Source organism: Octodon degus, unplaced genomic scaffold, assembly GCF_000260255.1.
Source record: "Octodon degus isolate 3935 unplaced genomic scaffold, OctDeg1.0 scaffold00008, whole genome shotgun sequence".
NCBI lineage: Eukaryota > Metazoa > Chordata > Mammalia > Rodentia > Octodontidae > Octodon > Octodon degus.
Genome location: NW_004524584.1, coordinates 17567650 through 17595630, shown reverse-complemented (window position 1 = coordinate 17595630; position 27981 = coordinate 17567650). Strand labels below are relative to the sequence as shown.

Here is a 27981-nt window from a genome sequence, read left to right as displayed (position 1 = left end):
ACACCTGGTTGTCGTTTTCCTTGTGATACACCTGACCAAGAACCACTAGGCAAAGTCCCCTAAGGACCCTTTGATGTTGAGCACCCACAATGCCCGTAGGTTTTCCCTCCGTGTGCTTCCGTAGTTACTCTGCCTGAGCCGTTGCTCATGCTCTTGATTTCTCACTCATTTGCCAAGCTCTGCTGGGAGCGTTCCAGCTCTAGAGTGCAGGAGTAGAGGTGAGCGACGGCAGTGCCTGGGGCTGTGAGGAGGCTGGGGCGGTTTCCTTATAGCAGTGTCATCTGCCTCATGTCCAGGAAGGGTCTACACTTGGATTCAGATCCTAGCTCTCGCTTGCTGGGTGGCTGAGAGCAAGTTACTTAAATTCTCAACTTGGATTTTGTATCTGAAAGGTGGGGCTGGGGAGAGGGCTCAGTAGAATAAGTGCTTGCCTGGTGAGCACAAGGTCTTGAGTTCAATCCCTGGTACTGCAAAAAAACCCAAAAAAACCAAACTAAACGGAACCAAAAAACCCCTTGTATCTGAAAGGTAAATTCCTGACCGTTGTTTCAGAGGGCTGTCGTAAAGATTTAATGAGGTTATGTATATTAATTTAGGTGACACCAAAAGAGGGCACATACTAGGTAACAAACCACAGCCATCGGCAGACTGATGCTCACTATCCTCTTTGTTCTCTGAAGGTAGAAGAGTGGCTCAGGGTAGTTCCGGGGGTTGGCCCACAGGACTTTAGGACAGTCATTCCTGTCTCAGCGAAGGGGAGCCAGCCTGTGAAAGCCTGATGTATAAGGGCTGCTCAGAAGATACTGTTACAAGACATGTTGCCATTAATCCTCAGAATACTCCCCCTTGCTTCAACATAGCATCCCGATGTTCTTGCCATTTTTCTGGTTTTTGTTTGTTTTAATGTATTTAGTACAGGGTCTCACTACACAGATCAGATTCATAGTGATCCTCCTGTTTTCAGCCTCCCAAGCTCTGGGATTACAGGCGCACGTCACCATGCCCAGTGTCAGTTGCCATCTCAGCGTGCCCCGGGGGTGGGGCTGGCATGGGGCCTACCTAAGCTGCTGAGCTGTCTGGCCAGCCAGCCCCTTTAATCTTTTCTTGAGTTATGTCTCACTATGTGTACACTTCAGGCTGGCCTTAAACTCATGGCAATCCTCCTATATGCTGGTTTTGTAGGCATGTGGGACTACACCTGGCTTGTTCTTGCCACCTTTTTGTTGTTGTTGTTATTAGGGATCAAACTCAGGACCTTGTACTTGCCAGGCAGGCGTTTATGCCACTGAGCTATAATCCTTGGCCCCCTTGCCACCTTTTGAAACAGTACTAGAAGTCTTCTTTCCTGAGTGTCTTTACAAGGTGTGATTAAAGATACAGTGAATCAGTGAATGCTGCTGCCAAGTGCCATCCAATGGAAAGGAGGCATGTAAAAAGGTCTTTGTCCTTGTCCACCCTGTTCACCAGCTCTGTCACCACGCAACTTTTGACTCTTCCCCACAGTCAAAATGAGCATGAAAGGCAAACATTTTGAATTGAAGCGGCCATGGTAGCATAAATAAAGACATCCAGGAAAAGGAATTTCCAGAACTGCTTCAAAAGTAGCAAGAACAATGAAATAAACATGTTTGAAGTGAGGGGAAACACTGAGGGGGATCAATAGTAATGCGCCCTTTACTGTAGTACAGTTTTTATCGTTTATTTAATTTATTTGGTACAGGGTCTCACTGCGCAGCTCAAACTCATAGCGATCCTCCTGTTTCAGCCTCCCCAGCACTGGGATTACAGGTGTGTGCCACCGCACTTGGTTTTGGTGACTGGCATGGTACGCCTGGGGTTCTGGGGCCAGCATGGCATGTGGTACCAGAGAGCGAATTGGGTCCTTGAGCTTGCCAGGCAGGTGCTTAGACTGCGAAGCTATCTCCCCCAGCCCTGTAACACATTTTTTAAATAAAAAAGAATTTTTAAATTTAGAAAAAGAAAAAAAAATCACCATATTTTTCAGTCTCCCTTCACAGATAACTCTGTTCTCTAGGCCACTTCTCTAGCTCTGTGCCTGTAGAACTCCTGTGGACCTACTTGGCTGTGGCCTAGAAGGAGGGTTCCTGTAGCTAAAGTTGTGGTGCTGTATCTACACCCTTGCACCATCGTCTGCTGTGTCCAGGGGCTCAGCTCTGCACCTGCAGTTTCTGAGCTGTTCTGCAGAAACATTCATAATTGCCATTCCCTCTTCCCTGGCACCAGGTAGTACCCATTTGGACCACCTCCTAGGGATGCCTGCTATTGGAACGGAAGAGTCATACCCTTCCTCTAATGGCCTTTCCTGGAGGAACTGTATGGACTCAGTGTCCAGGGGAAGAGTGTGCTTGTCTGAAAGGAGTGGCCACAGGACTGGGAGCATTTCTGAGGGCCTGCGGGTAACTTCAGATGAGTGCCTCTCAGAGCCTACCATGAAGGCTGCTCAGCCACTGTCCCTATTAATAGGTGAGGAAGCAGGACCTCAGGAAAGTCAGCTTCTTACCTACTGCCACCTTACTTGTCAGGACCAGAGTCTGTTTCAGCCAAAGCCTGAGTTACTGTGCTTTGCCACTGTACTCTGCCATGTTGCCCAGTGGAACTGCTTGGGCCTGGGGGCCACTGTGCTGCAAAGACTATCATGGCAAGGCTGGTGGCTTCCTGAAATGTTTGCTTTTGGAGTGGGCTTCTGGGTACACCTTGAGATCTAAAGTGTGTTCACTCCTGGAGGACAGGAAAAGCCCCAGCTGTGGTGGCTAAGGTCTTAGAAGCCACAGCACCTGGCAGACATGCTGATTATGGGCACATGCCCGTGCTGTTTCTGTCCTCAAGAATGTCCTCTAGCTCATGTCCCACATTCAGCTTCTCCTTTACTTATAAGGGCCTTGAAGTTTCCATGTTCACATTACTCTGTCCTTGAGAGTTTGTGGTTTATGAGATTAAAACTCTTTACTAATAAAAGAGAATATGAGGTGTGATCCTAATATATGGTGGGGCCAGCCAGATAGCTCAGCAGACTAAAGTGCCTGCTTAGGCAGGTGCAGGGACCAGGTTTGATCCCTCATGCTGTGCCAGCCCTGCCCTTGCGGCATGCTGAGACAGCGACTAAGACTGGGAGTGGTGGCACGAGCCTGTAATTCCAGGGCTTGGGAGGCTGAAAACAGGAGGATCACTAGGACTCCATTCTGTTTAGTGAGACCCTGTTAGGCCCTGTACTAAATACATAAAAAGATAATATAATATATGGTGAATGTTTAAAGTTTTAGAAATTCATTACAGTAAGAGGCACATTGCCATGGAAACCCCTTACTTGAAAAAATTATCCCATCTTTCTTGCCACTTTCTGAAGCAGTTCTGGAAGTCTTTCTTGGGTGTTTTTACAAGGTGTGATATTGGTAAATGTTGCTGTCAAATGCCACCCTACTGGAAGGCAGGCTCATTTAAACATGGTGTCCTCAACTACCTCATTCACCAGAGATGGTACCATATAGACTTTGTTCCCAGTCAAAATGACTACAAAAGGTAAGCATTTGGAATCGCTTCAGGACATTGAGGCAGCCCCTGCAGCACAAGTAGAAGTGCTTCCAAAAGTGACAAGAACAGTGGGATAAGTGTGTGTGAGGCAAGGAGGAATGTCTTAAAGGGAATTAATAGCAATGTGTCTTTTACTATTACAAATTAAAAAAAAATGTATCACCTTTTGCATTCGCGTCACCTAGGCCAATGGGTCCACATGCTGAACTGCCCTTTGTCCTCCTCTGTCAGTTCAGCTGATCATTTTCCTGAGCCAGTTCCTTTCAGGCACTCTGTGTCTGCCCAGGTGAGTGTGTCCAACAGAGAGGCTCTTGTCAGGGCTAGACTGCTGTAGGTTAGCAGTCCAATAGCTTCTCCAAGAGATGGGAGACTCGGAGAAGAAGCAAGCTAGCTGCTGGTGGTAGGTCTGTAAGCAGCCTGTTGCTGGGGCTGGGTGGTGGGTGGGCTTGCAGGCATCACAGGTAAGCCCTGGTCAGAGTGTGTAACCTTAAATGGCAGTGGCACTGGGGACTGGGGTGAGCTGGGCTCCTGGGGGGAATAGCCTTGGCTCTGTGGTATGAGAGTTGCCTGGCTTTGAGCCCAGTGGTGAGAGGAGTGCTGAGTACAAGCAGTAGGTCAGAGAGGCAGATGCAAGGGCAGGCGGTGGCCCCTGCAGGTAGGCCAGCGCTGTTCCGTCCATCATGTGTCCTGCCTCTGGTGCAGGGGATGTAGTGGCTGGATGGACAGGGTAGGGATGGAGCAGTCCCAGGAGTATAGGAGCACAGAGGGGCTTCTTAGTAGGAGTGGGCAGTGGAGAGGGACAGGGAGAATGGGATGCTGGGAGCAGAGAGAGATCACAGATGGAGGTGCAGAGGCAGGGGAGGAGCTGCGAAAGGAGGCGCGATGGATTGGAGTGCCTTGCTGAAGGGCTTGGAGTTTCTCCCAAAGGAGGCAGAGCCCTGGAGGACTGGCAGAGCTGCTGAGTGACGTGCTGACATTTGGAATGCCCATTAGTGAAGTAGTGGTTTAAAGTCCAACCCCAAATGTGGCTGTATTTATGGGTCACTAAGGCTTTGCAGCTGGCCAAAAGTGAGCCATCACCCTGAGCCGGGGCAATTCCATAGGGAACAATTCCACAGAGGAATTTCAGGCTTTAAAACCAGACTGCGGCATCCGCCGGCCTGCCCTCAGGCATCCGTGGCTCCGGGATACTGCCAGCTGAACATGTGCACAGTGCTTCCTGGGTCAGGAGACGCCTCTGTGTACGGAGCAGGGTCCAACTTTTCTAGATTGGGGGGGGGGGAGGGTGAAGGGCCTTAAGCAGAAACACATTAAGTACCTCACGTTCTTGAGTCTTGTTGAAAACGGCTCAGTAGTGTCTGTACGGATTCTCTCTCCTAATATTTGACATCTACCTGGCCAGGAGATTCACACAGAAACCTTTGTTTTCATGGGATCTAGGTTAGAATAGAGTTTGAACAGTCCCTAACCCCTGATTCTGGGGCACAGTTCTGGGGCCCATGGGATTCCTGTGGTAACACTGGGGCCATCCTGTGTTGGGGAATTGGAGTTGGCTGGCTGGGCGAAAGGGTGACTTCAGGGCCTGGCATATTCAGTGCCTCACCAGCCTGCCTGCTGGAGGATGCACTCTTGAGTGGTACCCTGGGAGCAGAGCCAGCTTCCTTGCATACCTTCAGGAGAAGGCCAGTCTGGCCTTGGCCCACTGCTCTTTTGCCCAGCCCCTTTGAAGCAGGCTAGGTGCTCAAAGGACTGCTGGGTACTCCTAATCCCTTTCCTTGTGGCTCCTGCTGGAAAAGGTAGTTGTGTGGACCTGGATGTGGAAAGCCCACTACTAGTTTTTAACAACAGTGAGATGTTATTTTTTCTTTCCCTGTGGTTTGGCATGTAATCCATTAGAAGAGCTATTCCTCCTTCCGTGTTTCTTCAAGTGCTGAATATGCTGAGTAACGTCTTCTTTCTGCCTCTAGCCAGAAGTGGACCTCCCCATCCCCTCAAGCAGAGGCAGGAGTCTGGAGTCGGTACCGAACCAGCCTCAGGAGCCCATCAGCATGCCCCAGACGCTGACCAGCACGCTGGAGCACATTGTGGGCCAGCTGGACGTCCTCACTCAGGTAGGCCATGATGTGAGTTCACCCAGTCTGCACTTGGCCTGGTCTTGCATTCAGGTCATCTGGAATTGGCCAGTAGGTGCTGGGCTTTTAAAAAATAGAATGGATCAATTTTCTAGTGCAAATTAATGAAATAGCAGTGCGTACCCTCGGATTCTGCCTCTTGGAGTCATCTAAGCCCTGGCTAGGCCCCTAGACTCCAAGATCATAAGTACAAGATCCTTGCAGAGTGTGCCCTCCCAGATAATACCTGGGCCAACACAGAGCTCTGAAAGAAACTTTATCCCACTGCTCACTGGGTAGGCACTCCAGGGATATGCCCGGGAACTGTAAGCAGTGAGTTGAGGCTTCCAAGAGCCTGGCTTTGAGCCTGGCACTATTCCCTAGCTGTCAAGCATCCTTGGGAAAATCCCTTCAGTTTTGTAAACCTTGGTGCATGGTGTATTCGTAATGTGCAAGTGATTGTGGCTCAGCCTTTCATGTTTGTGGTGAAGGTTAAGGGAGATTAATTTCTGGGAAGTGTTTGGACCAAGCCAAGCTCCTGAGAAGCTGGTCAGTGAATGTTCACGGTGGCCCTTAGCAGCAAGGCAGGCACGAGCTCCACTCTAGAACTTACATTGGCAGCTTTAACAGACTTGCAGGGTAGTGGTCTCAAGAGGAGCAAAATGCCTGCACGAGAGGTGGCAGCCAATGCTGGGGGAATGGCCAGTGTGGCATCTCATGTGGGACAGGGAGAGTGGCACTGGCAGAGGAAGCAGCTGCCTGCAGATCTCAGGGCTGAGGAAAGCCCAGTGTGGCTGGCATGTAGCATTCTGTGGGACAGCAGGGCAGGGCCTAAAGGTTGGCAACACCTTGGTTCCTTGGCTCCTGGTACCAGGCAGGGACTCTACAGCTCCCTGCCTTCCACGCCAATCATGGTGAGTGAGGCTGTGGTACACTAGAAAAAGTGAAAAGTGTAAAAGCTGGGGAATTTGAGAAATCCATTCTCTGGCCCACAGCGGGGATGCAGAGAATCTTTCATGTCTCTAAACAGAATGAAGCTGACAAGGTATAGCATCCTCTCCCGGCCTCAGTATCTCTGCTAAGTGACAGAAGCACCACATTGTATCACATCTCATGTGGCTTGTCCCATATCCCAGCTAGGCCGGCACATCTTGGGCCCACCAATGGAAGCACACAAAGGAGAGGCCAGTGTCAGTGTCTGGAGGGTGCAGGATGCCCAGGCAGAGCACACAGATGGCTTGGAGTCTCTCAAGCCCTGAGAAGAAGGCCTGTGCCGAGAGAAATGTGAGCCATGCGCAGACTTAAAAACCCACTTCAGGGGCTGGAGAGATGGCTCAGTGGTCTAAAGCACCTACTTGGAACAAGCTTGGCAAAGCACAGGGACCGCGGTTTGATCCCCAGCACCACATGCCAGCCAGCCCCGCCCCCTGGTGGGCTGAGCTGGCCACACACACACACATACACACACACAATAAATAAATATAAATAAAAAAAAATTAAAAAAAAAAACCCACTTCATATCTACCAGAAGCTGTCTGATATTCTTCACAGCCTTGTCAAGTGAAGGAAAGTGGAATCAATTAGAACTTTATAGGATAAAATTGGAAATTAAGTCTGAGAAGATAGTTAAAAATAGCTTCATTGGATCCAGAAGAGTGTAGCACTAAAAACATTTCCTGTCACTGTTTTGGGGATGCACATGGGAGGCTTTGTTGTATGTTAGTAGTTAGGAGTATGATCAGAACTTTGCAAGGAGTTTGTATCCCAGAGCATAAGGACAGACTTTACTAGTCCTATGTCCACGTGTCTAGATGTCCCTGAGGCATTCTTTATTTTTGTTTATGTAGTTAGTACAGGGTGTCACTATGCAGCTCGGACTCATAGTGATCCTCCTGTTTTCAGCCTCCCCAGCGCTGGAATTATAGGCGTGCATCACCATGGCCAGACTCTGTTGCTGGTTCAGCATGCCCCAGGGGTGGGCCGGTGTGGCATGCAGGACTAGGGATCAAACCCTGGTCCCTGCACTTGCCAAAGCAGGTGCTTAGTTTGCTGAGCTATCTCACTGGCCCTTCCGTGTGGCACTCTTATCCTACCTCACACACTCAGTCCCTTTGAACATCCATATGGTTGCCTGCCTACCCCTCTACCAGATGCCAGACCAGTCACACTGGATATGCCTGTGTGTTCCTGGACGCCACAGAGCAAGAAAGGTTCCTAATGGATTCTACATGTCCTGAGGGAACTTGGATTTCATAGATGAGGCCTTAAGGTCCAGCTTGCTTTTGTACAAGGTACATTTAGGATAATCTAGCTATGTTCTCTTAGAGCGCACCTGCCTGTTGTGTTGCCAGCTGACCTTCCCCTCCTGGCCTTGGGGCTCTTAGCTCTGCTATCCTAGCCACAGCCAGAGCTCTCACCACCAGGGCATTGTGGATCCCTTTGCCACCCCTCCTCTTGGGGTTGGCTCAGCAAGCCCACAGACCGAGCATCCCCCTCCTGAAGCCTAGAGCCAGGCAGCCATCACCGTGCTTCCTGGGTTGCTCGTTCTCCCACCATGGGTCTGTGGATACCGGCCTTAGGGCTGTACTTTCCGGCTCTGAGCTCTGGAGATTCAGGAGTCTTGGCCACCCTAGCACTGACTCCTGCTTCACAGACATCTGTATGAATCATGCAACTCTGCCCTGTCCTCCCCTCCCTCATAATCCCCTTCCCTATGAAGAGGTCTACTTCCAAGTGGCCTCCTAGAGGGAAATGATGCCTTCCAAGTCTCTTGCGTCTCCGTTCTACAGAACAGCTTTCCAGGAGAGAGCCACTGGGACTGCAGCCGTTGGTGGCCACGGGTGTTTACTGAGTTATAGAACTTCTAGCCCCTAGGTGAGCAGAGTAGGGCACCGCCTGCCTTCTGCTTAATGTGGCTGGATGTTGGCTGCTGCTGACATGACAAATGCTGCTCCTGCAATTGCCCTTGTTGCTACTAGGGCTCAACAAGGGTTGAGCATCTTTGTTACAGGACCAGAAGCACCTCCTGACCTCCCCACTGCCTCATGATCCTAGACCTGGGAGAGCCGTTCCATGACCCTCAGAGCAAAGGTAGCAACATCTTCCCTGAGATCTGTTCCCACCCTTGGGAAGTCCCGGACTGAACCAGCTAATGTCAGAGCCAAGACCCCAAGGAGCTGCCTGCTAGGGCCACTGCAAAGCTGGGAGCCATGTATCTGGGGGAGCTCAGTGTGTCTAGCCAAGGAAGCCACAGGTCCTCTGATGTGGAGTAACAGAAGCAGCAGCCTAGGAGTTTGGACTCCATGTGGTAGGATACAGAGTTTGACCCAGGCAGAGCCTCTGGGGTGGAGTAGACATAGGGACATAAGGAGGTTGAGACTTGGGTAAGGGACAGAGCTGTCATGGCCTTGTCCCTGGAAAACAACCCCTGCAGAACCTTAGAGCAGGCTTCCCTGCAGGCAGAAGAAGAGGGTGATAAGGGAAGCAGGATCCCAGTTGTCCCCGTTAGGTTTCTCCCCTCCCAAGCAAGTGGGCAAGCAGGAGGCTTCCCAGCCTTCCCAGGCCAAGGGATCTCTCAAATCAGGAGAAAACCAAGCTGCCCTTTGGGCTTGTGCAGCATCAAAAACCCAGTCCTTTAACTTGTAAAGTGAGGTTGTACTGTCTTGTTCAGGAATACCTGTTTTAAAAACTCTGCATATGGGGAAAATAGACTATGAGGGGCTGGGGATACAGCTGAGTAGTACAAGCAACTGCCTGGCAAGCACAAGGTGCTGAGTTTGATTCTTGGTACCAAAAAATAGTAAGAAACATATGAAGAAAAGAGAGGAAAAAAAAAAGAACACTTTTTTAAAAAATAGACAATTAGATGACCCAGCAGGAATGTGCCCTTTGCCCTATCTCCCATTTGTTGGTACCTCCTGAGCAGGAAATCTTCAGGCTGGCCTGGCCTGTCAGGTCTCCTCAGTTGTTTCTGCATATTATATAAGGTCCTCCAGAATGTGGGGCTCATACGTAACCAGAGTTACCCTTGTGGTACTTATCTGAGGTCTGCAGCTCTCCAAGGGCTTCCCTTTGCAGCCCTCACTTTATCCTCTCACCTGGTGCCTGGCAGGGAATGCCATACATGCACGGATGGGACATGAATAATGGCTTCTTGTGCTGGCCTGGTGGTGCACACCTATAATCCCAGCTACTGGGGAAGCTGAGGTAGCAGTATATCACAAGTTCAAGACCAGCCTGGGCAACTTAGAGACTTAGTGAGACCCTGTCTTTAAAAATTAAAAAAGGGCTGAGGATATATCTGAGTGCAAAGTCTCTGGGTTCAACTCCCAGTAATGTAGGGGAGAAAAAAAAGAATAATGACTTGTCCCTAGACCAGCCCTGTGGTCCCCCAGGCCTGGGTCTTCTCCAGGAACCCAGGGGATCCTGAATCTGACTGTTGTGGGTCAGAGCAGCCCCATCTCCCTTGCCGAACACTGGCTTCACGAAGTTTGGGCAGGCAGGGTTAGGCAAGGGAGGGGACGAGAGAGCGGAACTCACCAAAGTACGTTACGTGCACATACACATCTGCCAGAGCAAGATCCGTTAATCTGTATAACTAATAAGTATTGATTTTAGGCAAAGTTTCCTACAAACCAAACCTGACTTTGAAAGATAAGACTAAGAAGTTCTTGCTTTGGGCTCTGCAATCACAGAGCCCAGCAGGCTGACCTCCCAGGTCGCCAGCCAGAGTTCACAAACCCTTCCCTGGCCTGCCCATCTATAAGGGAGCCCTCTCTTACCCCTGTGAGGTTGCCCTTTGGGGTTCCATGGGTTCCTCTGCTGATTCCAGCTGACGCTGTGGTCTCAACAGTCTCAACAGCTATGTTTTGTTTTGCCTGACGCATCCCTACCAGCTGTGGGCAGGGCTGTTCTCAGCCAGTGTGCTACCTGTCTTCCTGGATTTGAGGGCCAGCTCCACCATTCGTCACCTGCTCACCCTGGCAATTAATGCCACTCCCATAGCCTCTATTTTTTCCCTTTTGAGTGGGATAGTTGAGACTTCTTGGTCCTCTGAGCTTGATGGTCTTGGTTAACGGGGTGTGCTGGGCTGGTGCCAGCAGGTTGGTAAGGCACTGCCAAAAGGTGATGCTCTGTGAAGGCTGCTGGGGCACAGGAGCTACTTCTGTGGACGTTCAACAGATCTCTGACTGCTGGATTCGAGTCCTGGGAACATCTGTGAGCTGCGAGTGAAAGGCCAGTGAGAATGAGAGGGAGAAGCATAGGTCTTTCCCCAGCCCAAGGAGGGAACAGGAGGTGGCAGAGGCTTCTGGGTCTGTGTGGGGCCCACTCCACACAAACTTTGCACTTAGACCAAGGCATGGAGCCAGGATTGGAACTTTTCTGAAAAAAAGAAAAGAAAAAAGAAACTTTTCTGAGATGTGTATTTGTGATGGTCATTCTTTGAATGGAGTTATCATACTGCTTTTTTTGGGAAAATACATGTCCTAAGCATGGAATTAGGTTTCCCTGGGAGACTTTTTCTGCCTCAGCTTCCCCGTGGGAATTCTCAGGACATTTGAGACCTAAGGCCAGCCAGGTACTTGCTGTGCTCCACGTGCCTCCCTCGACACACAGCTATCCCTCTCGGTCAGGGACTGCACTGTGAGCTTATCCTGTGCCCCGTGCCTTTCCCTCCAACACACACCTGTGCTGTGGCCACTGCAGATCACGTGCCTGCTGGGATTGCCCAAAGGCTGCTGGAAAAGTGGGCTTCATGCCAGAAGTCAGAGGGGTCCTGAGAAAAATCAAGACCAAGAGTCAGCCCCTCCGGCTGCTCCGGACCAACTTTTTTTTCTTCCTGGCTTTCTGTAGGGAAGGTGGTTAGAGACCTGTGGCGTGTTCATTCCTGGTGCTCCCATGCCAGAGGCTGCATGTGTTACATAAATGTTAGCACTGTTCCTTTGTGCTTTTCCATATCCACCTATTCCTTAAGGGGACCAACAGAGTCCACATCCGAGGTCAGGCCATGACTGCCCCTGGGGCCTTATTTTGTCCATCCTGCCCTCAGACAGACCTGTCTGTTATGGCTGCTCTGGACGACTCCAGGCTGTACTCTTGCTATGAGGCCTACATGGTTAATGGAGGCCACTCGCTGAGGCCATAGAAATTGCTGTGTAGGGCTCAGCTACCCTCAGAGTGGAGTAGTGTCTGCAAGTTGCAGACCTCCTTTAGAGCCAAGGGTGAAGTGCAGAGCTGTGGACAGTGCTCTTGGAGGCTGGGAGGCTGCTGTAAGGGGCCTGGCATAAACTCAACCACCAGCTCAGTGGTTTTGTCTCAGAAGCCCACAGCAAAGTTATTTTTTACTCCAATTTCACGTCTTGCTGCTTTTTAAAAATACCGAACCATGAAATTCCTTTTCTGACTTTTTTTATGACACTCATTGCTTCAGGCTGGCCCCAGCAGTGCTGTGACATCATGTTCAGGTTCCTGTGACTCATGGAGGCTGCTGAAGTGCATGCAGGGGAAGCCAGGCCCACCCAACCCTGCTGGTTCAGGTCTCCTTTGGGGTTGAGTTTGTTAAATGACCAAGTCACTGAGCTCTGCTGACTCAAGAAGCCAAAGGTTTTTGCTCATTGAATATGGGGAGCTAGAGGGCAGGGCCCACTTACTGAGATCTCTAGTGACCCCCAGCCCACCCCACCCCAGTCCTGGCAGTTCTCCTTTCAATAGACTGCTCAGGAAAGGCTAGGAGGGAAGGTGGCCTTGCTGGACTCTTTGGTGGGCCAGGCTGCCTGGCTGTTCTCTGGGGCTCTTAGTGTCTGTCTTCGTTAGACAGGCTGTTGTTTATGGAGATGGACCCAGGATTTTAAGGTAGTTGGATCATTTTCTCTGAAAGTTGGCCCTCCCAGGTGTGCCCAGACCCAGCTGGTTAGGGAAGTGTGGGGTATAGGTTCCCTGCATGCCTTCTAGTGATTCCTGCTTACAGGGCATTGCCCCGGCCTTGCTCTACTCACAGCCAGGGCAGGATTGTGGCTGTTTCTACCAAAATAAGCCTTTCTCCATGCTAGCATGTCTGGCCACCTGGAATACTCAGTCCACAGAGAATTTAGCCAGCTTCCTTTATGGATACCCATGGACTACCTGTTCTACTAAAGTCAAGTTCAGCACAGTCCTAGGTCCCCACTGCTTGGGGTTTAGAGCCAATCACTTGTTCCTCTGTTAGGAGGCTACTTCCTGGGAGACAAGGGACTGAAGACACTCTCTGGCCTTAGGCAGTGTAACACTTGGGAGTCTGATTCTGGCCAGGTACATAGAGAGTGGGGAAGAATATCAGTCTAGACCCATGGCTCCTCTGGCTCTGCAACAGAGGGCGACGATGCCTTCCTCAAGTACCAAGCCAAGGCAGTGTGCAACTTCAGTATAGTGTGCAGTCTGCTAGCTGCCTCAAGGCTGACTAGTGTTTGTCATTGCACAGGGCACTGGGTGGCAGCTCCCATGGGCTTCTGGCAGAAAACTCTAGTTTTCCATTTTTTGCATCTGTGATTGCATCAAAAAGCACCCTCTCTTTAAAGAAGCTGCAGACTAAAGTCCCTGCCTGCCAGATGGGGCGGGGAATGGCTGTGGTTACCTCTGGAGCCTGGGAATGTTCACGGTTGGTCATACAAGATTTCTTCCCAGACTCTGAGCAGGCCTGGAGTGTGGGGGAGGGAGGCCCATGCAAAACCATGTCAGTCAGGCTGCTTTGGGTGTGCTCTGAGAGGAGCAGGAGCTCCAGGTGGTTTGCTCACTGTCCTTGGCACCTAAAGGCCCTCCAAGGAAGGATCAAGCACAGACCACAAGAAGGGACTGTGAGTGTTGAGACTGACAGCCCCCAAAGGGCCCACGTGGCTCTGCAATTCACTCTTCCTAACCAAGTGTCACTCTTGCAGGGCCAGAGAAGCCTGCATTTGGTCTTGTCACCCCTCCTCCCTCCACTCCCTCTGATCTAGGCCCGCACTGTAGGTGCAGACCCTCATCATAGCCACAGGAGCCTCACCTAGGGGAAAGAGAGGAACCAGAAAGAGTCCTTGATCCTGGCATGACATGGCATTTAGGGAGCAGTTATACACACGCATGCCCGCACACGCATGCACTCTGTTCTGCTCGTGGACCAGCGGGTGGTTCTACAAAGCGGACCAAGATGGCAGGCCCAAGGGAGGGCTATAGATCCTGCCCTAGTGGCCAGAGCCCTTCTTCCCTGTAGTGTTACTGTGGGGCAGGAGCTGCTGCCCAGCTTGCCAGGTGCTGAGGTTCTCCAGCCTCCAGCACGCTGCTACACCCTTCCTCAGGCTTGGATGGTGGTTTTCTGTCAGGTGTGGGTTGGGGAAGTTAGCCTGTGGAGACGTGGGATGCAGAAGGTGGCCGTGGGCAGGGCGTGTGCCTGCGCTTAGCTCTGTGCTCGTGCTGCGGTCAGTGCAGCATAGCCACGGGCACCTGGCTCCCAGGGCATGGCTGGTGAAAAGGTCCAGAGGGTTGTGGTGCGGGTCTTCTCCCTGGGTGAGCAGTGCCTGATGCCTCCTAGGAGCATCCTTTTTTTTTTTACAAATGGTAATAAATGGGCCCACTTTTTAGTTTCTTCGTTTAGAGGAAGCAGTATAATGGAAAGACTATAAAGTCAAGAGGGAGGAAAATTAGCCAAGATTCCTTAAACTGATGGCTGATGCACTGTTGGAAAATAGTGTTTAATATATTTCCTGAAGAGAGGTGGGGGCTGGGGCAGAAGTATGTCAGAGAAATCCTGTTTTCCTGAGACCTTTGAAACAGCAACTCTTGGCTCAAAGAGCCAGAAGTTTTTCTTTGTGCTTCTTGCTGGAGACTGCAGTGGATGAAGGGGAATGATTAAAAGATCATTGCTAATCCCAGCACTTGGTAGGCCAAGGCAGGAGGATCGCCCCAAGTTCAAGGCCAGGCTGGGCTACAGAGTGAGTTCAAGACCAGCTTAAACTGTGTGACAAGACCTTACTCAAAAAATGATCAGTCAATAGATAAAGAAGTAAGCCCAGATAGACTAGGGGTACTTCTTTTCTTTCTGTCTTTCTTTTCTTTTCTTTTCTTTTTTTTTTTCTGTGTGTGTGTGGTGTGTCATTTTGAGATAGGGTTTCACTATACAGTTCAGGCTGGCCTTGAACTCCCAGCAGTCCTTTTTGCCTTAGCCTCCCGAGTGCTGGGATTATAGGTGTGCACCACCTTGCCCAGCTATTGAGAGCTTTCTTTAGATATTCTGTGTCTTTGTACTTGAGCATACCCAACATCAGCGTGAGAGAGAATCTCCATTCTTTCCATCTGAAGTTTAGGTCTTGGAGCTTTCAGCTGTCATCAAATCAGGACTGAGATATGAAGGGGAGGAACTGGGCTGTTTCTTTGACTTGACAACACTTTATGTACCCCTCCTTCCTGCTGATGTTAGGAGGTACCTTCCCTCCTCAGGCTAGCTGGCAGGGTGGCCCCTCTTAACTACCCACCATTCCCTCAGACCTGCCAAGCCCAGGATCCAAGCTGGAGGGTGTGTTCCTCACCAGATAGGCAGGCCTGTCCACAGATGAGGGCTGCCCTTCAGCTGTGGGGACCCTGGAGCTGTGTTTTCTGCGTTCCCGCAGGGCTCAGAGCCTGGTGTTTGCCCAGCGTCAGTGCACACCTCCTGGGGGCCAGGTGCTGCCTGGGAACAGGAAGGCAGTAATGAGCGGGAACAGACAAGAACCTGTCTGTCCTTGTGGTGCTGGCACTAGAATGACTGATATGGGCAGGTTCCTTGAAGGACAGCATTTGTACCTTCTGACTCAGAGGCCCTGTACCGCCAATATTAAGCACTGGACAGTGACTGGACTTGGAGGCAGAGCCTGGGCGTTGGGAAGGGTAAGAAGCCCTGGGGGCTGATCCCTACCTCCAGGCACCCTTGCCATGTGGCAGCATCAGCAGGACAGGGTGCCTGCGCGCATATGTAGGCATGCATACACATAGACATACACCCAGAGGCAGAGCTCCAGCTAGGGTGGGCGGTGGGCCCAGCAGCCCCACTTTGTTTTGATAGCCATAAGACCCCACAGTAAAGAGACGACCCTTTTATTCCATCTGTTTTAGATCTTTAGAAACTGAATGAAGTCAAAAACATACACATGAGAGATTAATTCCACATTTTCCATCTTTGCAATTAAACCAAAAAAGTTAGATACTGTGTTCAGCACAGTCGGGGCTGGGGCCACCGAGGCAGTGACCAGCCCTAGAACATTTCCCTGAGTCTGTCATGAGTGTCCCAGTGGTGAGGCATAGTGACTTTGTGCTGTCCCTTTTGACCCATGGTAGCCAGGACCCCATGCCTCCCAGTAATCCAACTCGTGTGTTCTCCGGAGAGGGGCTGGAGAGCCCCAAGCCCTCTAGGGAAACTTCCTGGGGGAGCCTAAAACAGCCACCATCCTGGCAGTGATTGAAGGTCACTTCCATCATGGAGAACTCTAAGGAGTAGTCAGACCACCAAGTGCCCTGATGCCTCAGACATCTTGGGTCTGACAGCAGCCCAGTCACTTAGGGCCTCAGAAAGCCCCATCTCTGTCCAGGGTTACCACCCCTATTGCTGTATCCCAAAGCTCAGCTGGAAAAAAAAAAAAAAAGGAAAAAGAAAAGAAAAAGAAAGGAAAAAACAAACCAGTAATAGGGGCCGGGGAGATGGCTCAGTGGAATAAGTGCTTCCCTGGCAAGCGCAAGGGCCTGAGTTTAATCCCTGGTTCCGCAAAAAAAAAGGAAAAAACCAAAGCTCAGCTGGGGGTGCCATGCTGCCCATACTACACCTCTGTACTCAGCCTGGCAGAGCACGTGGTGCATAAATATTCTCCAGACAAGCAAACTGAAGCCCTGAGTGACATAACTTGCCCCGTGTCACTTAGCGCTTAGTGTTCCTGTTTGAACCCAGGTCATTCCACATTGGAGCCTGTGCTCACCACACAGGACAAAATTCCCCACTAGGAATCACTCTGGTGGTGTTTCCCACAGTGTGCTGGGAGCAGAGGAGCTTGGGGGTGTTTCTGCGGAGAAGCTGGAGCAGCTTTCGGGGGCCCAGCAATAATTGGCAGCATAGGGTGCCAAGTGCCACACTAAGGAGTCTGGCCTTCATTCTTGAGCTCTCTGACAGGGAAGGGACGTGGCAAAAGCTGTGAGGACAGGGGTGTGTGTGTGTGTACCCAGGAGCAGGGCAAGGGAATCATCAGAAGGCAGATGGGGATAGCATGGGCAGGACTGGTGGGAGATGAGCCCCAGAATGCTAAGAGGGAAGTGCTGGCTCCAACGCACTACGCCAGTGGTGGGTGTCTAGTGCAGGAGAGTGCAGAGTGGGAGGGCAGCCTGCCTGACTGATGAAGAGCTGCCCCTCAGCAGGTCTCCAGCATGACTGCCCATGCAGATGCTGCCCTGGTTACTATGACACAAGGGGCCTTAGGAGAGCTTGGCCCTGCTGTGCTCACTGTTCCTACCCTTCCTTCTCCCAGGTGTCCCCCAGATACGGCATCTGCCCACCACACTGCCTGTCTCCCATCTGAGTTGCTCCCCACGTCACCCTTCAGACACAAATGCCCAAGCTCCTGGCTTCCTTGCTAGCCCAGGCCAGAGTGCTTGGTAGACACGATTAGGAGTCAGCTTTCTGCCTGCATCTGTTAGCCTGGCTCAGTCACCCTGTCCGCTCCAGGCTACCTGTCTTCCAGTTCTTGGAGGAGACCCAGGAGGAACCACCACCCTATACATTAGTATCAGTCACTCAGAGAGGTCCTGGGAAGCATCTAGCGCTCTGCTTAGAGCAGGACATGGACATAAGGAAGTGCCTTGGCCAGGATGAGCAGAGACCTCTGGGAAGCACGGCTGCTCCACAGCTAGAGGATAACTGGGGTGCAGACATAGAAGTATTGTTAAGGGTCCAGGCAAATGTCCGAGAAGCTCAGGTCACCCTCGTTCTTCTTTTGTGCCTCTATGAGGTTAGTCACTGCCTGCGGTGACGGAGCAGCTTTGCTGAAAGGCATCGCAGACAGGACTGTGCACAACCTCCCCAGTGCCTGGAAGCCCCCGAGAGTCAGGCTCTTGTTTGCTGCATGTGATGAGTGCCTGGAAAATATGGGGGAGTGGGAGATACGGGTGCCCCCCGCAGGATTCTGCGGGCCCCATGAGTGTCCTGTAGCCCTTGGGCTCCCTCCAGCTTCCATGAGAGGTCTTTAGTAAAGATAGTGGCCACAGTGGCTCTGAGAGGAGCAGCTCCCGGAAGGGGCCTGTCTCTGCGGGTGTCCTTGGTCTGTGTGCACAAGTGCCAGTTCAGTGCTCTCCATCCTGCTGCTGTAGGGCCACGTGATGGAGTTCAGTGTGGAACCAGTGCTGTGTCCACTGGCCACTGCTAGTGGCAGCACCATCCTTCCTCGCTGGCTGCTCAGACCTGGGTCTGGTGACACAGCCCCAAGAAGTGGTATTGTCATTTCGTTCTCTTTCTGACTCAGAGTCCTTTGCCTTCTTGTAGCCACCATATCCCTCTTCCCTGCCTAACCACTCCAGACCATCCACACTGCCCCTGACAGTTACAAGAGTGTGCCTCAGAGCCTGTGTGTCTGCTATGCCTTGTGCTTGAAAGTACGTCCACCAGCTCATCTTGTGGCACTTTCTCACAGAGGCCTTCCTGCCAGATGTAGTCTTTCCTTCCCACATCTGCCAGCCCAAGCCAGCATCAGTCCCAGAGCAGGTGAGCCCTGCTGGGGCTCAGTCCCTGTGGATCAGGCACAGCGTGCCCTGTTCGTCTGCCTCCTTTTAAAAACAAGTATAAACTGGGATAAAATAGGAAACATGAGAATTAAGAGAGAAGAGCTAAGAGAAAGGAGCAGGACAATCCCACCTCAAGAAGAAAGCAGCCAGGCAAAAAAGAGGCCAACATAGCTAAAAGAAAGGAAGCTCAAACTGGGGCCATGGGGAGACTGAAAGTAGGTGGCTAGCAAGGAAAAGAAGGGACAAAAGAAAGGCCCGCATTGGGGCCTTCCTGGAGCGAAGAGGAAGGCACTTTTAGTGGGCACTTTAGTCTGCTGAGCTATCTGTCCAGCCTGAACTGGGAACTCTTGCTTCCCCGGGACACACAGAGAACTCTTTCCTGGACCTAGGCAGCATCCACAGAGGTACTCTGACCACTTGTGCCCCTTTGCTAGCTGTAAATCAGGCAGAGAGACCCACTGTGGTGCCCCAAATGCCCCAGTCCGCACCTCTCAAGTCCCTGGAGTCAGCACTACCCTTGGCCGCCTCAGAGGCAGCAGGAATGCACAATCCTGGTTCCATGCCTGGGCCATCGGTGTGTGTGAGGTGTGATTCAGGAACAGGCACCGCTATCCTGGGCCCAAGAGCCTGGTGGGCGCCAGCAGGCCTTCGGCAGACTCGAAATAACTGCACACTGGAGTAGAAGGTCAGTCTCTGAGGTGATGAGACACAGAGCAGGGACAGCTGTGGTTGTATTCCACTTGGCATGGAGACCAGGTGCCATACTGTCGCATCTCAGTGCAACTCCTCTGGGTACCATTGCTGTTTTTAGAGGACTAAAATAAAAGCCTGTCACTTTAAAACCAGTTCTTTGTATACCATGGTCAGAGGCCCTTCAGGGTGTTACATAAAATGTCTTACACATTCTGAGCTGTGAGTGAGAGAAGACGTACTCGCCCTGTGAGTGTTGCCCCTGTAGGAACAGATCACAACATCCTTCTCCCCTGGGCAGGTAATTGGGATTCAGACAGAATGCCATTGTTTCCCTGTCCCGGAAGAATCTTCCTTGGATTGCTCAGGCGATCATGAGTCATGCTGGAAACCAGCTCAGGGACTACTGTCCAGCTTCTCATTGTGCTCGTGGTTTTGACCCCAGCACCTCAGCACCTGCCTCCTGTTGTCCACCTGAGTCGGGCAGTCCCTGCCTGGTTGTCCACTGAGAGCTACACTGCTTCCACAGGGCTCCGCCGCATCACCTGTGCTGCCCTGAGGCCTCACAGGACCCAGGGCTCAGCTGCCCTGGATTCTCCTCTCTAGGATGCAGGGGGCTGTGGATTACTGTCCCGCCTCCTTCCCCTCACCCTCAGCTGCCCTAATAGTGAGGGCAGTCTCAAATGTATGCAGTGACTACTGCCAACTGTGCTGCTTCCCAGACTACCCTGGGTCTGTCTGGCCTTTCATTTTTCTCAAAGTGACCCCACCCTCCACCTGTCCCATCTGAGCCTGTTCTTGGCCCATGTGTAGACCTCAAGGAATGTCCCCACTCTTGACATTCCCCCATCTGACTCACTGTGGGGTGATGTTGGTCAATTCTTTTTTTTTGCCCACTTTCCTCTGAGCTTCCCCTCCCCAAGTCCAAGCCACCACTGTCCCCTCTCATTCTCGTCACCACCTGGCCTTCCCACAGCCATGCAGCCACTTCTAGACCATCCCCACGGAGCAGCCGTCGGGGTTTATCCCCTTGCACCACGTCCCATGGAGGGCAAGGACACTACCAGCATGGCCTGCAGGACCCAGCTCCCTTTCCTCCCTTCCCAGTAAGGCCCTCTTCCCATGCTCTCACACATAGCCGCCTTTGGCTCATTCTTCCTGCTCATTGCTTTCCTCCTGCCTTTGTGTACACTACTCCTTTGTACCTAGTACTCAACCTGTCTCTCTTGCCTGAGCAGTTTGTTCCTTACCCTTCAGGGCCACTTGAGGCCAGCCCTGTCCATTTGTCCCAGCACAGCCCAAGGTCTGTGTGATTGCCCAGCATATGCTACCTGGAACCACCACACCCTGTGCAGGCCTGCAACACCTTGGCTGGAGACTGGCCAGCAGGAAGAAGTATACATTGAGGCTTAGAGTGAGGGAGGAGGGTGTCTTGGGCAAGGTTGGCAAACTTCTTTTTTTTTTTTTTTTTTGAGACAAAGTTTTACTGTACAGCTCAGCCTGGCCTTGAGCTCACTGTATAGCCCAGGCTGGTTTCGAACTCTCAACAATCCTCCTGCCTCAGTCTCTTGAGTGCTGGGATTACAGGGCACACCAGCATGTCCAGCCTACAGCAGATTTCTTCTTACACAGTGGATATTCTAGGCTGTGTGGGCCAGAGGCTATCTTACAACTACTAATGTCTGCCATAGTGGCCAGCAAGCAGCTATAGACAGTACAGAAGCCAACAGGCAGGCAGCAAACCTTTATAGAAATGGGCAGCAGGCAGTAGTTTGCTACCCCTTGACAGAGAAACAACAGAATACAATCAGTAGCACAGAGAAGGGTTTCAGAGGCCAGCATGTTCCAGGAAAAGGTTGTGACCTCCTGGAAATAACAAGAGCAAAAGGTGGTTGAGAAACAAGCCCCTAGGTGACCTTAATGATACAACCCTGGAACTCCAATGACATCTCCTCATGAGATGCCCTCACTCTGGCCTCAAGGGCTCTGACTCTGGAAGGCAACCTTAGGTGCGGAATGACAGTGACTGCTGCTCCTGACTTCCGGTTAGGCTGATTTAGCCCAGTCTGTGAAGGGTGGGCACCCAGTAGTGACCAAGGCGTGTGTTGGGGCTGACCATTTGTGCCTCAGTGCCCTGTGAAAAAAGGAAGAGTATCAGAGTAGTTCTTTGTTGCATATCTACTAAGAGGCTCTTGTTAGTAGTTCCTTTTGGTCCCTAATTGCCTTTTCATGGCGCAAATGAATTATTCTTTAGTGATAATTCCAAATATAAATGCTCAGGCAGGAAAGAGACTACTTTTCATGGTAAAGGATGCCTGAGGCCTGAAACAGCCTTACAGTGTTCCTAATAGCATGAAGGGCTGCTAGGTGGTCCTGAGGCTGTCTGTTCCACTGTAAGGAGCCTCTGCTCACGGACCCTGGAGTGGCTAGGCTGGGTGGCTCAGATAGGACAGAAGGTGGCCACCACTGTTGAGGACCAGGATCCAGGACTTTCTCCTCAGCTGCTTGTGTTGGGCATGAAGGGTGAAAGTTGTGCAGTGAAAGAAGAGCAGATCTTCTGAGGCCTTAGAACGAGCAGCACTGTGACAAGGCCAGAGGTGAGTGGAGGGAGCAGGCAGAAGCCAGGCCTCTCAGAAGGGCTATTGAAAAGTGCTGAGTATGATGAGGGCACTTCGTGACACTGTGAGCACTGCATGAATGGCAGGTGCTAAGGAAAGCTCACAGAGCGTTGTCAGGACTCCTCAGAATCCGGTCCTAGGACCTCTCACGGGCCTCCCATGAGTCTGGGTTCCACATCCCAGCTAGTAGCTGATTTCTACCTAGCGCAAGGGCCAGGTGGATGGAGTGAGTTGCTTGGTTGCTACATGGTTGACAGGAGGGACCTTGCTGTGGAAGAATCTGGATCCTCCAAAGAAAAGATTCTCAGGCAGTGGGCCTCCTTGCCCAGACAGGTCCCTGAAAGCCAGAGGCCCATGGGTAATCCAGGTGCTGTCTCCCTTTGGCATCTGCCCCCTGCTCGTTTTTCATCAAGCCCCTTCTGAGGGACTGGAGCCAGAGAAGAGCAGTATAGGTCAATTGTCAGCTTTTTTTGAATAAAAAGAAAAAAAATTACACTGTAGGTCATGGAGTTTGGACCCTGAAAAGCTACAGAAGTGTTCACTTTTTTTTTTTTCTCCGAATGCCTTCAGGGCAGGTTTGGCTGGCTGGAGTTGTGGGGATTGAACTACAGCAACCTGAGCCTGACTGCTTTGTTGAAGCAGCCACTTAAAGAACCGAGCTGAGGGGCAGGCCCCCAGAAGTGTTAACTTTTAACATACTCCTCACTCTCCAGGCCCAGTGTAGCAGGAGCAGAATTCCCAGAACCTGACCAGAGTGTGAGGCCAAGTGAACACCTTGTGTGGCTGGGCCTGGCTGGCGTGGATCCGGAGTACAACCTGAGCTCCCTTGTGTGGCTACCCCTGTCCTCTGGATGCTGAGGCAGCAGCTTGTATTTACCAAGTTTTGCTCTGTGTACAACTTGGGGTGGACGTGTGAGCATCTTTCACTGCTCCAAACAGATTGACAAACACATCGTTACCAAATGCACATGATGTGGCACCAAACTAGTCCTTGCTAGGGATGCCCCGTAACGCTCCATGCCACCCCAGGTGTTCTTCTTCCCTCCTTGCCCACATAGCTGGGGAAGCTGCACCTGGCCTGCCAGAGTCCTGCTTGGCTGCACAAGCAGCCCCAAGCATGATGCACGATGCTACTCACATGCCCCTGATGAAGATCTTTCTGTCATGGGGAAAACCCTGTCCCATGTAGAGGGAAGGCACATCAGCAAAATGTAAGAACAGGATTTCTACATTGGCTTTTTTTGTCTGGTTTTTGAGACAGTCTCACTATATATTTCAGGCTGGCTTGGACTTACTTTGTAGCCAGGCTGGCCTTGAACCTGTGGCAGTCCTCCTGCCTCAGCCTGCTGGGATTATAGGCATGTACCACCATACCCAGCTGAGAACAGGATTTCTAATTTCACCTTTGTCCGGGGTGTGGTGGGGAGAGAATATGGGATCCCATGCATACTGGAGTAGAATTATTAAAAATATGTGAGGGAGAGAACATCAGATAGCATTCTGATACCCAGAAGCCCAGAAAGTATCCTTTTCTTTCATCTCATCCTCCATGCTCCAAGGAGGGTTGGGTAGGATGAGATGTGGCTAGGAAGTGTTCCGTAGCCTTGGCCCTGATTGGGGCCACCACCTCATCTTGGCTGAGCATGCTTGGAGGCAGAAAGGACAAAGAAAGCAGAGACCAAACCTAAGAATGGCATGACTCCTTAGGAGCCTAACCAGAAGGGGGAGGTGCAGGTCTGAGGGTTGGAGGGCTTTTAAGTCTGTCTCTATAATGTACTAGAAAGTACTCTCTTGAAGCTCAGAAAAAATGCACCATGGTAGGGCCGGCATCCTCCATTTAGAGCTAGTTGCAAAATAGTTGTTTGAAGGAGTCAGTATCCACACACTCACTGGCCACATTCCTGCTGAGCTGCAGTATAGGCCCCACGGAACTAAGTGGAGGCTCCTGATGTGGCTGTGGACCCCACACTTCACTTGCCCATTTTTTTGGCCTACTGTCTTCTTGCTTGAAGTTGGATTCCTGTGAAAAGTTAAGATAGTAACAGGCGGAATAGGAAGTGCAGCAGGCCCGGCTCCCCCACAGTGGCCTTGAGTCCGGGCTGTTCCGGCAGGAGGCTGGGTAAAGTAATTTGGGTTGTGTGAGTTTCCCAGCAGCCAGTGGAAACTTCCAGGAATGCTGCTCAGGCCAGCTGAAGGCTCTTTCCACTGCCACTTTTACGAGATGCAGACTTTTCCCCGCCAGCACTGGGGATATGGCAGTCTCTTTCGGCTCAGCTTTGCCACTCAGGTGCAGTTCATGTGCCAAGGCAATCATTTTCCAGGCTGTGTCCTCTGACCCTGGGACAGAGCCTGCTGTCCCTGGTCATTTTGTGAGACGAGGTGGCTGCCAGGTGGTGTACCCTTCATGGCAGCTGACATCTGTTCAGGATGCTACAAAAATTTATAGCAGCCTTCAAGGGAAAATCCTCCCCAAATGTTTCAATGTTGTATTAAGTGTATGTTGGGAAAATTTCCTTTCCACTGGACCAAGGCCCAGAACCTGCATGGAGCTGTGAGAAGGGAACAACTTCTTGGGTTTACCTTCCTCCAGTGAAGTCAGTGTGCCCCTTCTAGTGCCTGCAAGCTGCACAGTGGACAAGCCTGCCCCATTCATGGGGGCCTTGTGCTCATGGCTTCCTCCACAGTGGGAGCACCCCGCAGCCCTCAGTGGAGGCAGGAAAGTGGCACGCAAAGCTGGCATGCCAGGCCGGGGAGATGGCTCAGTAGGATAAGCGCTTGACTGGCAAACACAAGGATCTGAGTTCAATCCCCGGTTCCACAAAAAAAAAAACCAAAAAAACTTGGCATGCCAGCCTGGGCCAACCTGAGTGTCAGGCCTGTGGTAAGCTAGCCCTCCAACAGAGGTGGACAGTGCTGCTCTGCCAACACTGCCCAGAACCTGTGTGGGAGTTGCCTCTGTAAGGCTGGCCCTGGCCTGGAGAGCAAGGGCGCAGCCTCAGGAAGGCAGCATACTGACACCTTGGGCAGAGTGGCCAGTGTGGGTTGAGCTCCCCAGGCGCTGGCACCACTCTGATTTGCCTGTGCTCTGAGCTTCAGGTACCCTGTCCTGCTTAGGAGAAGAAAACGGCAAAGACACACTGTTGTCACTTGCCGGTGACTGCCCTGGACCTGACCTCACAATACACTCCTACAGTGATCCTAGTGCATTCACACAGGCAGAGAACCCCTGGACTCTCAGAGGTCGGGGGTGAGGGGCAGAGGAGAAGGGCCCCAGCTGTGAGCAGGACCCACACTGCATTTATTTGTTGCTGTTTCCTTGCATCTGGAGTGGGCATGGCTGATGGTCTGTAGTTGTTTATGAACAGAGCCTGGCCCACATGAAGCTGCTTGTACTTCAGCCTAATGCCAGGCTACCAGGACTGGGAATGCCTGACTGTGGCAGCTTAAGGTGTCAAGAGCTCTGAGCCCTGCCATCTGCTTTCCCTCACTGTCTCCTCCCCCTGCCCAAAGATACTAGGTATCTAATACCCAGTGGGCGCCCCCATGAAGACAAGGGCTTTCACCAACGGCCACCAGGCAGAGCCCCTTATCCAGAAGAGCCAGCACATGGCATCTGGGTACCAGGCTGCACCAGCTAAGTGAGAACTGGTCAAGGGATCCAGAGGGTAGCTGGGTGGCCTCTCAGCCCTGAGCCTGACCACCATTTATTTTACAGACAGTGTCCATCCTGGAACAGCGGTTGACGCTGACAGAAGACAAGCTGAAGCAGTGTCTGGAGAACCAGCAGCTAATCATGCAGAGAGCAACACCATGATCAGGGGAACAAAAATCAGGAGCTCGGTTGATTTGGGGGGTGGGCGGCAGGCCAGGGATTTGTACTAAGGGACTTGGGGAAATAAAGGAATTCAGCTCTGTGGGAACCACATCTGTGCCGAGCCCTGGGGATCAAGCGCTTGTGCCCTCTCCCTTGCTGTTCACCCCAGGAGCCTCTCCACTTGCAACAGCAGCCTCCAGGCCCAGGTCCACACAGAAAGGGTGCTTGAGACCCACCCGGCTGGACTACATACATTTAGTTTGTTGTAAAAGAGCTGCATGAAGTGTTTGCTGCCTTGAAGACCTAAGACCGCAGGCCTCTGTGGACAACCTAGCTTTCACTCACCTTTGGCTTTTCTCCTGGTGTGGCTTGGAATTTGACTGCTCTTTAGTTGGATAGACCAGGAGTTTTCTGTACATTTGACAAAGGCTCATCTGAGTCAGGTTTGTCCAGGAATAAACAAGCTCTGTAGAGTAGGCAGTGGCCTTGATTTCTGTTCCACATATGTTCAGTGGGGGTTGGTGATTTCCTTCTTTGTGCGTGTGCGAGAGCAAAGGAATGTGAAAATTGAAACTGACTTTATAGATCCTGTTGCAGGAATGGCTTGTTCTGGATAAGACCTAAGCAGTCCTGCCCCATTCCCAGAGCCACGAACAGAAAAAGAAAATGGCAACTTGGGAGGGTCCCTGCGCTCTCCCTTGTTTATAGCTGCTGAGGGTGTTGGAGCAGGGCAACCAGAGCCTTCCACACACCCACCTGCGTTGGGTTGCCCACTGGCTTCTTTTGAGAGCCAGAGCACCAGACACCCATGTTTCCGTTTGCTCGTGAGGGTTTCTGTGGTCCTTCCTCCACATCTGCCAAAGAAAGTGTTTTCTGTGTCTGCTCATCCTTTATGCCCCCCTACCCCTTGTTGGGGCTTTGCTAGCACGGAGAGTTACTTATCCTCCACATCTGCCCAGGCCTGGAGGGACGGGGCAGTGTTAGATCCTGGCGTTGTTTGTACCACATGGTTAGGGGCCCTGGCTTCTCAGCTTCCAGGGCGAGCAGCACCTAACAGCTTTCAAACTTGAGGTGACAAGGGGCAGCCTATGTTGAGCTCTGATGGACAACAAGGATGGGGAAGTCTGCCTGCACTGGGCAAGGAGAGCCAAATTCAGGGGTTGCAAGGTGTACCACACCCTAGCCAGTGGCCAAGAGCTTCCCTCAGACCCCATCAGTCCTAGGGCTATGCAGCTGCTCTCAGTGACAATGCCCTTGAGCTATGAATGCTGCGAAAGACCTGTCAGTGCAGGGGGGGGGGGGGCTGGCAGGCACAGTAGTCTGAACTGGCGGGTAAGGCTCAACTGCCTTGGGAGGTGATGAGCTTCCATCCCTACAGACTTCAGGAGAGCCAGGGCAACCAGGGTTCAGCCTGCGCAGCTTGTGGGACCAGCCTTTTTACCTACCTGTGATCTCCCTGGGCTGCCTGTTCTGTCTTCTGGACCTGGACTTGGAGCTGCTGGCTGTTGGGACTTTGAACACAACCAACCCTGAGAAAATTCATCTCCAGACTCAGTGGCCCATGATGAGGACGGCAGAACCCAAGGAGGGTCTCTGAGGCTTGCCCAACAGCTCTGGCTCTTGGGTCACCATTGTCTCTGTCTCCAGTTTATAACATGATCAAGTTTAGAAAAAATGAATTTTAGGGAGATGATCTGGGCATAATGTGGTATTGCCATGGTGGGTGACTTCCGGTGGAAGTTTCACGCGTTGTCAGATGTATGCCAGAGGAGCAGTCCCCAAACGCACACCCTTTTCCTTATAGGATGGTAATAGCACAGCCCACCGTGGGCTCCGTGTGTGGAGCCAGGCCACGGCTATGGCCACACTTGGCTAGGCACTCAGGCACAGAGCTACACGGGCTGCCTAGAAGGGCTCGCTGTGGCCGCCAGAGGCCCTCCTGAGGTATTTCCGCATGCTTGTGCTCAAATACAGCCTTGATAGAGCCGTGAGCTGGACCTGCAGTCGGAGGGCCTATGGTTCATGGTAGGCAAGTGCTATACCACTGAGCGACCTCTCTTAGCCTACCAGTACAGTTTTGGGGATGGAATGGTGTGTTTGTCTTTTAAATAGGGACCTACATCAGCCCTTTCCATACCCAGGGCAGAGCTGTGGAGGGGCCAAGGCTCTAGTTTGGGGCCAAGTTCTTCTCAAAATTCATGTCACGACTAGGGAGATAGCTCAGAGGCGTAAGCACCTACCTGGCAAGCATAAGGTCCTGAGTTCTGTCCCCGGCTCCTGTGCTGGCCCCCAGAACCAGGCATGGTGGCACATACCTGTAATCCCAGCCCTCAAAAGGTTGAGACAGGAAGACTGCTGTGAGCTTGAGACCGGCCTTGGGGCTATAAAAGTGAGCACACAGCCAGCCCAAACTGCGTAGCAAGACCCTGTCTCAAAAAAAAAAAGAAAATCATGT

The 27981-nt window shown here is 51.7% G+C and overlaps 1 protein-coding gene across 1 annotated transcript in view; it reads left to right on the top strand.

Moving 5' to 3' along the window:
* The window catches only part of Poc1a (POC1 centriolar protein A), an 86155-nt gene extending 60153 nt beyond the window's left edge, over positions 1 to 26002 (top strand). The window contains exons 10-11 of the mRNA XM_004625163.2: positions 5517 to 5660; positions 25428 to 26002. Coding sequence (XP_004625220.1) covers positions 5517 to 5660; positions 25428 to 25526 — 243 coding nt within the window. The 3' untranslated portion in view covers positions 25527 to 26002. The remainder of the gene's footprint in view (positions 1 to 5516; positions 5661 to 25427) is intronic.
* The last annotated feature ends 1979 nt before the right edge of the window (positions 26003 to 27981 follow it).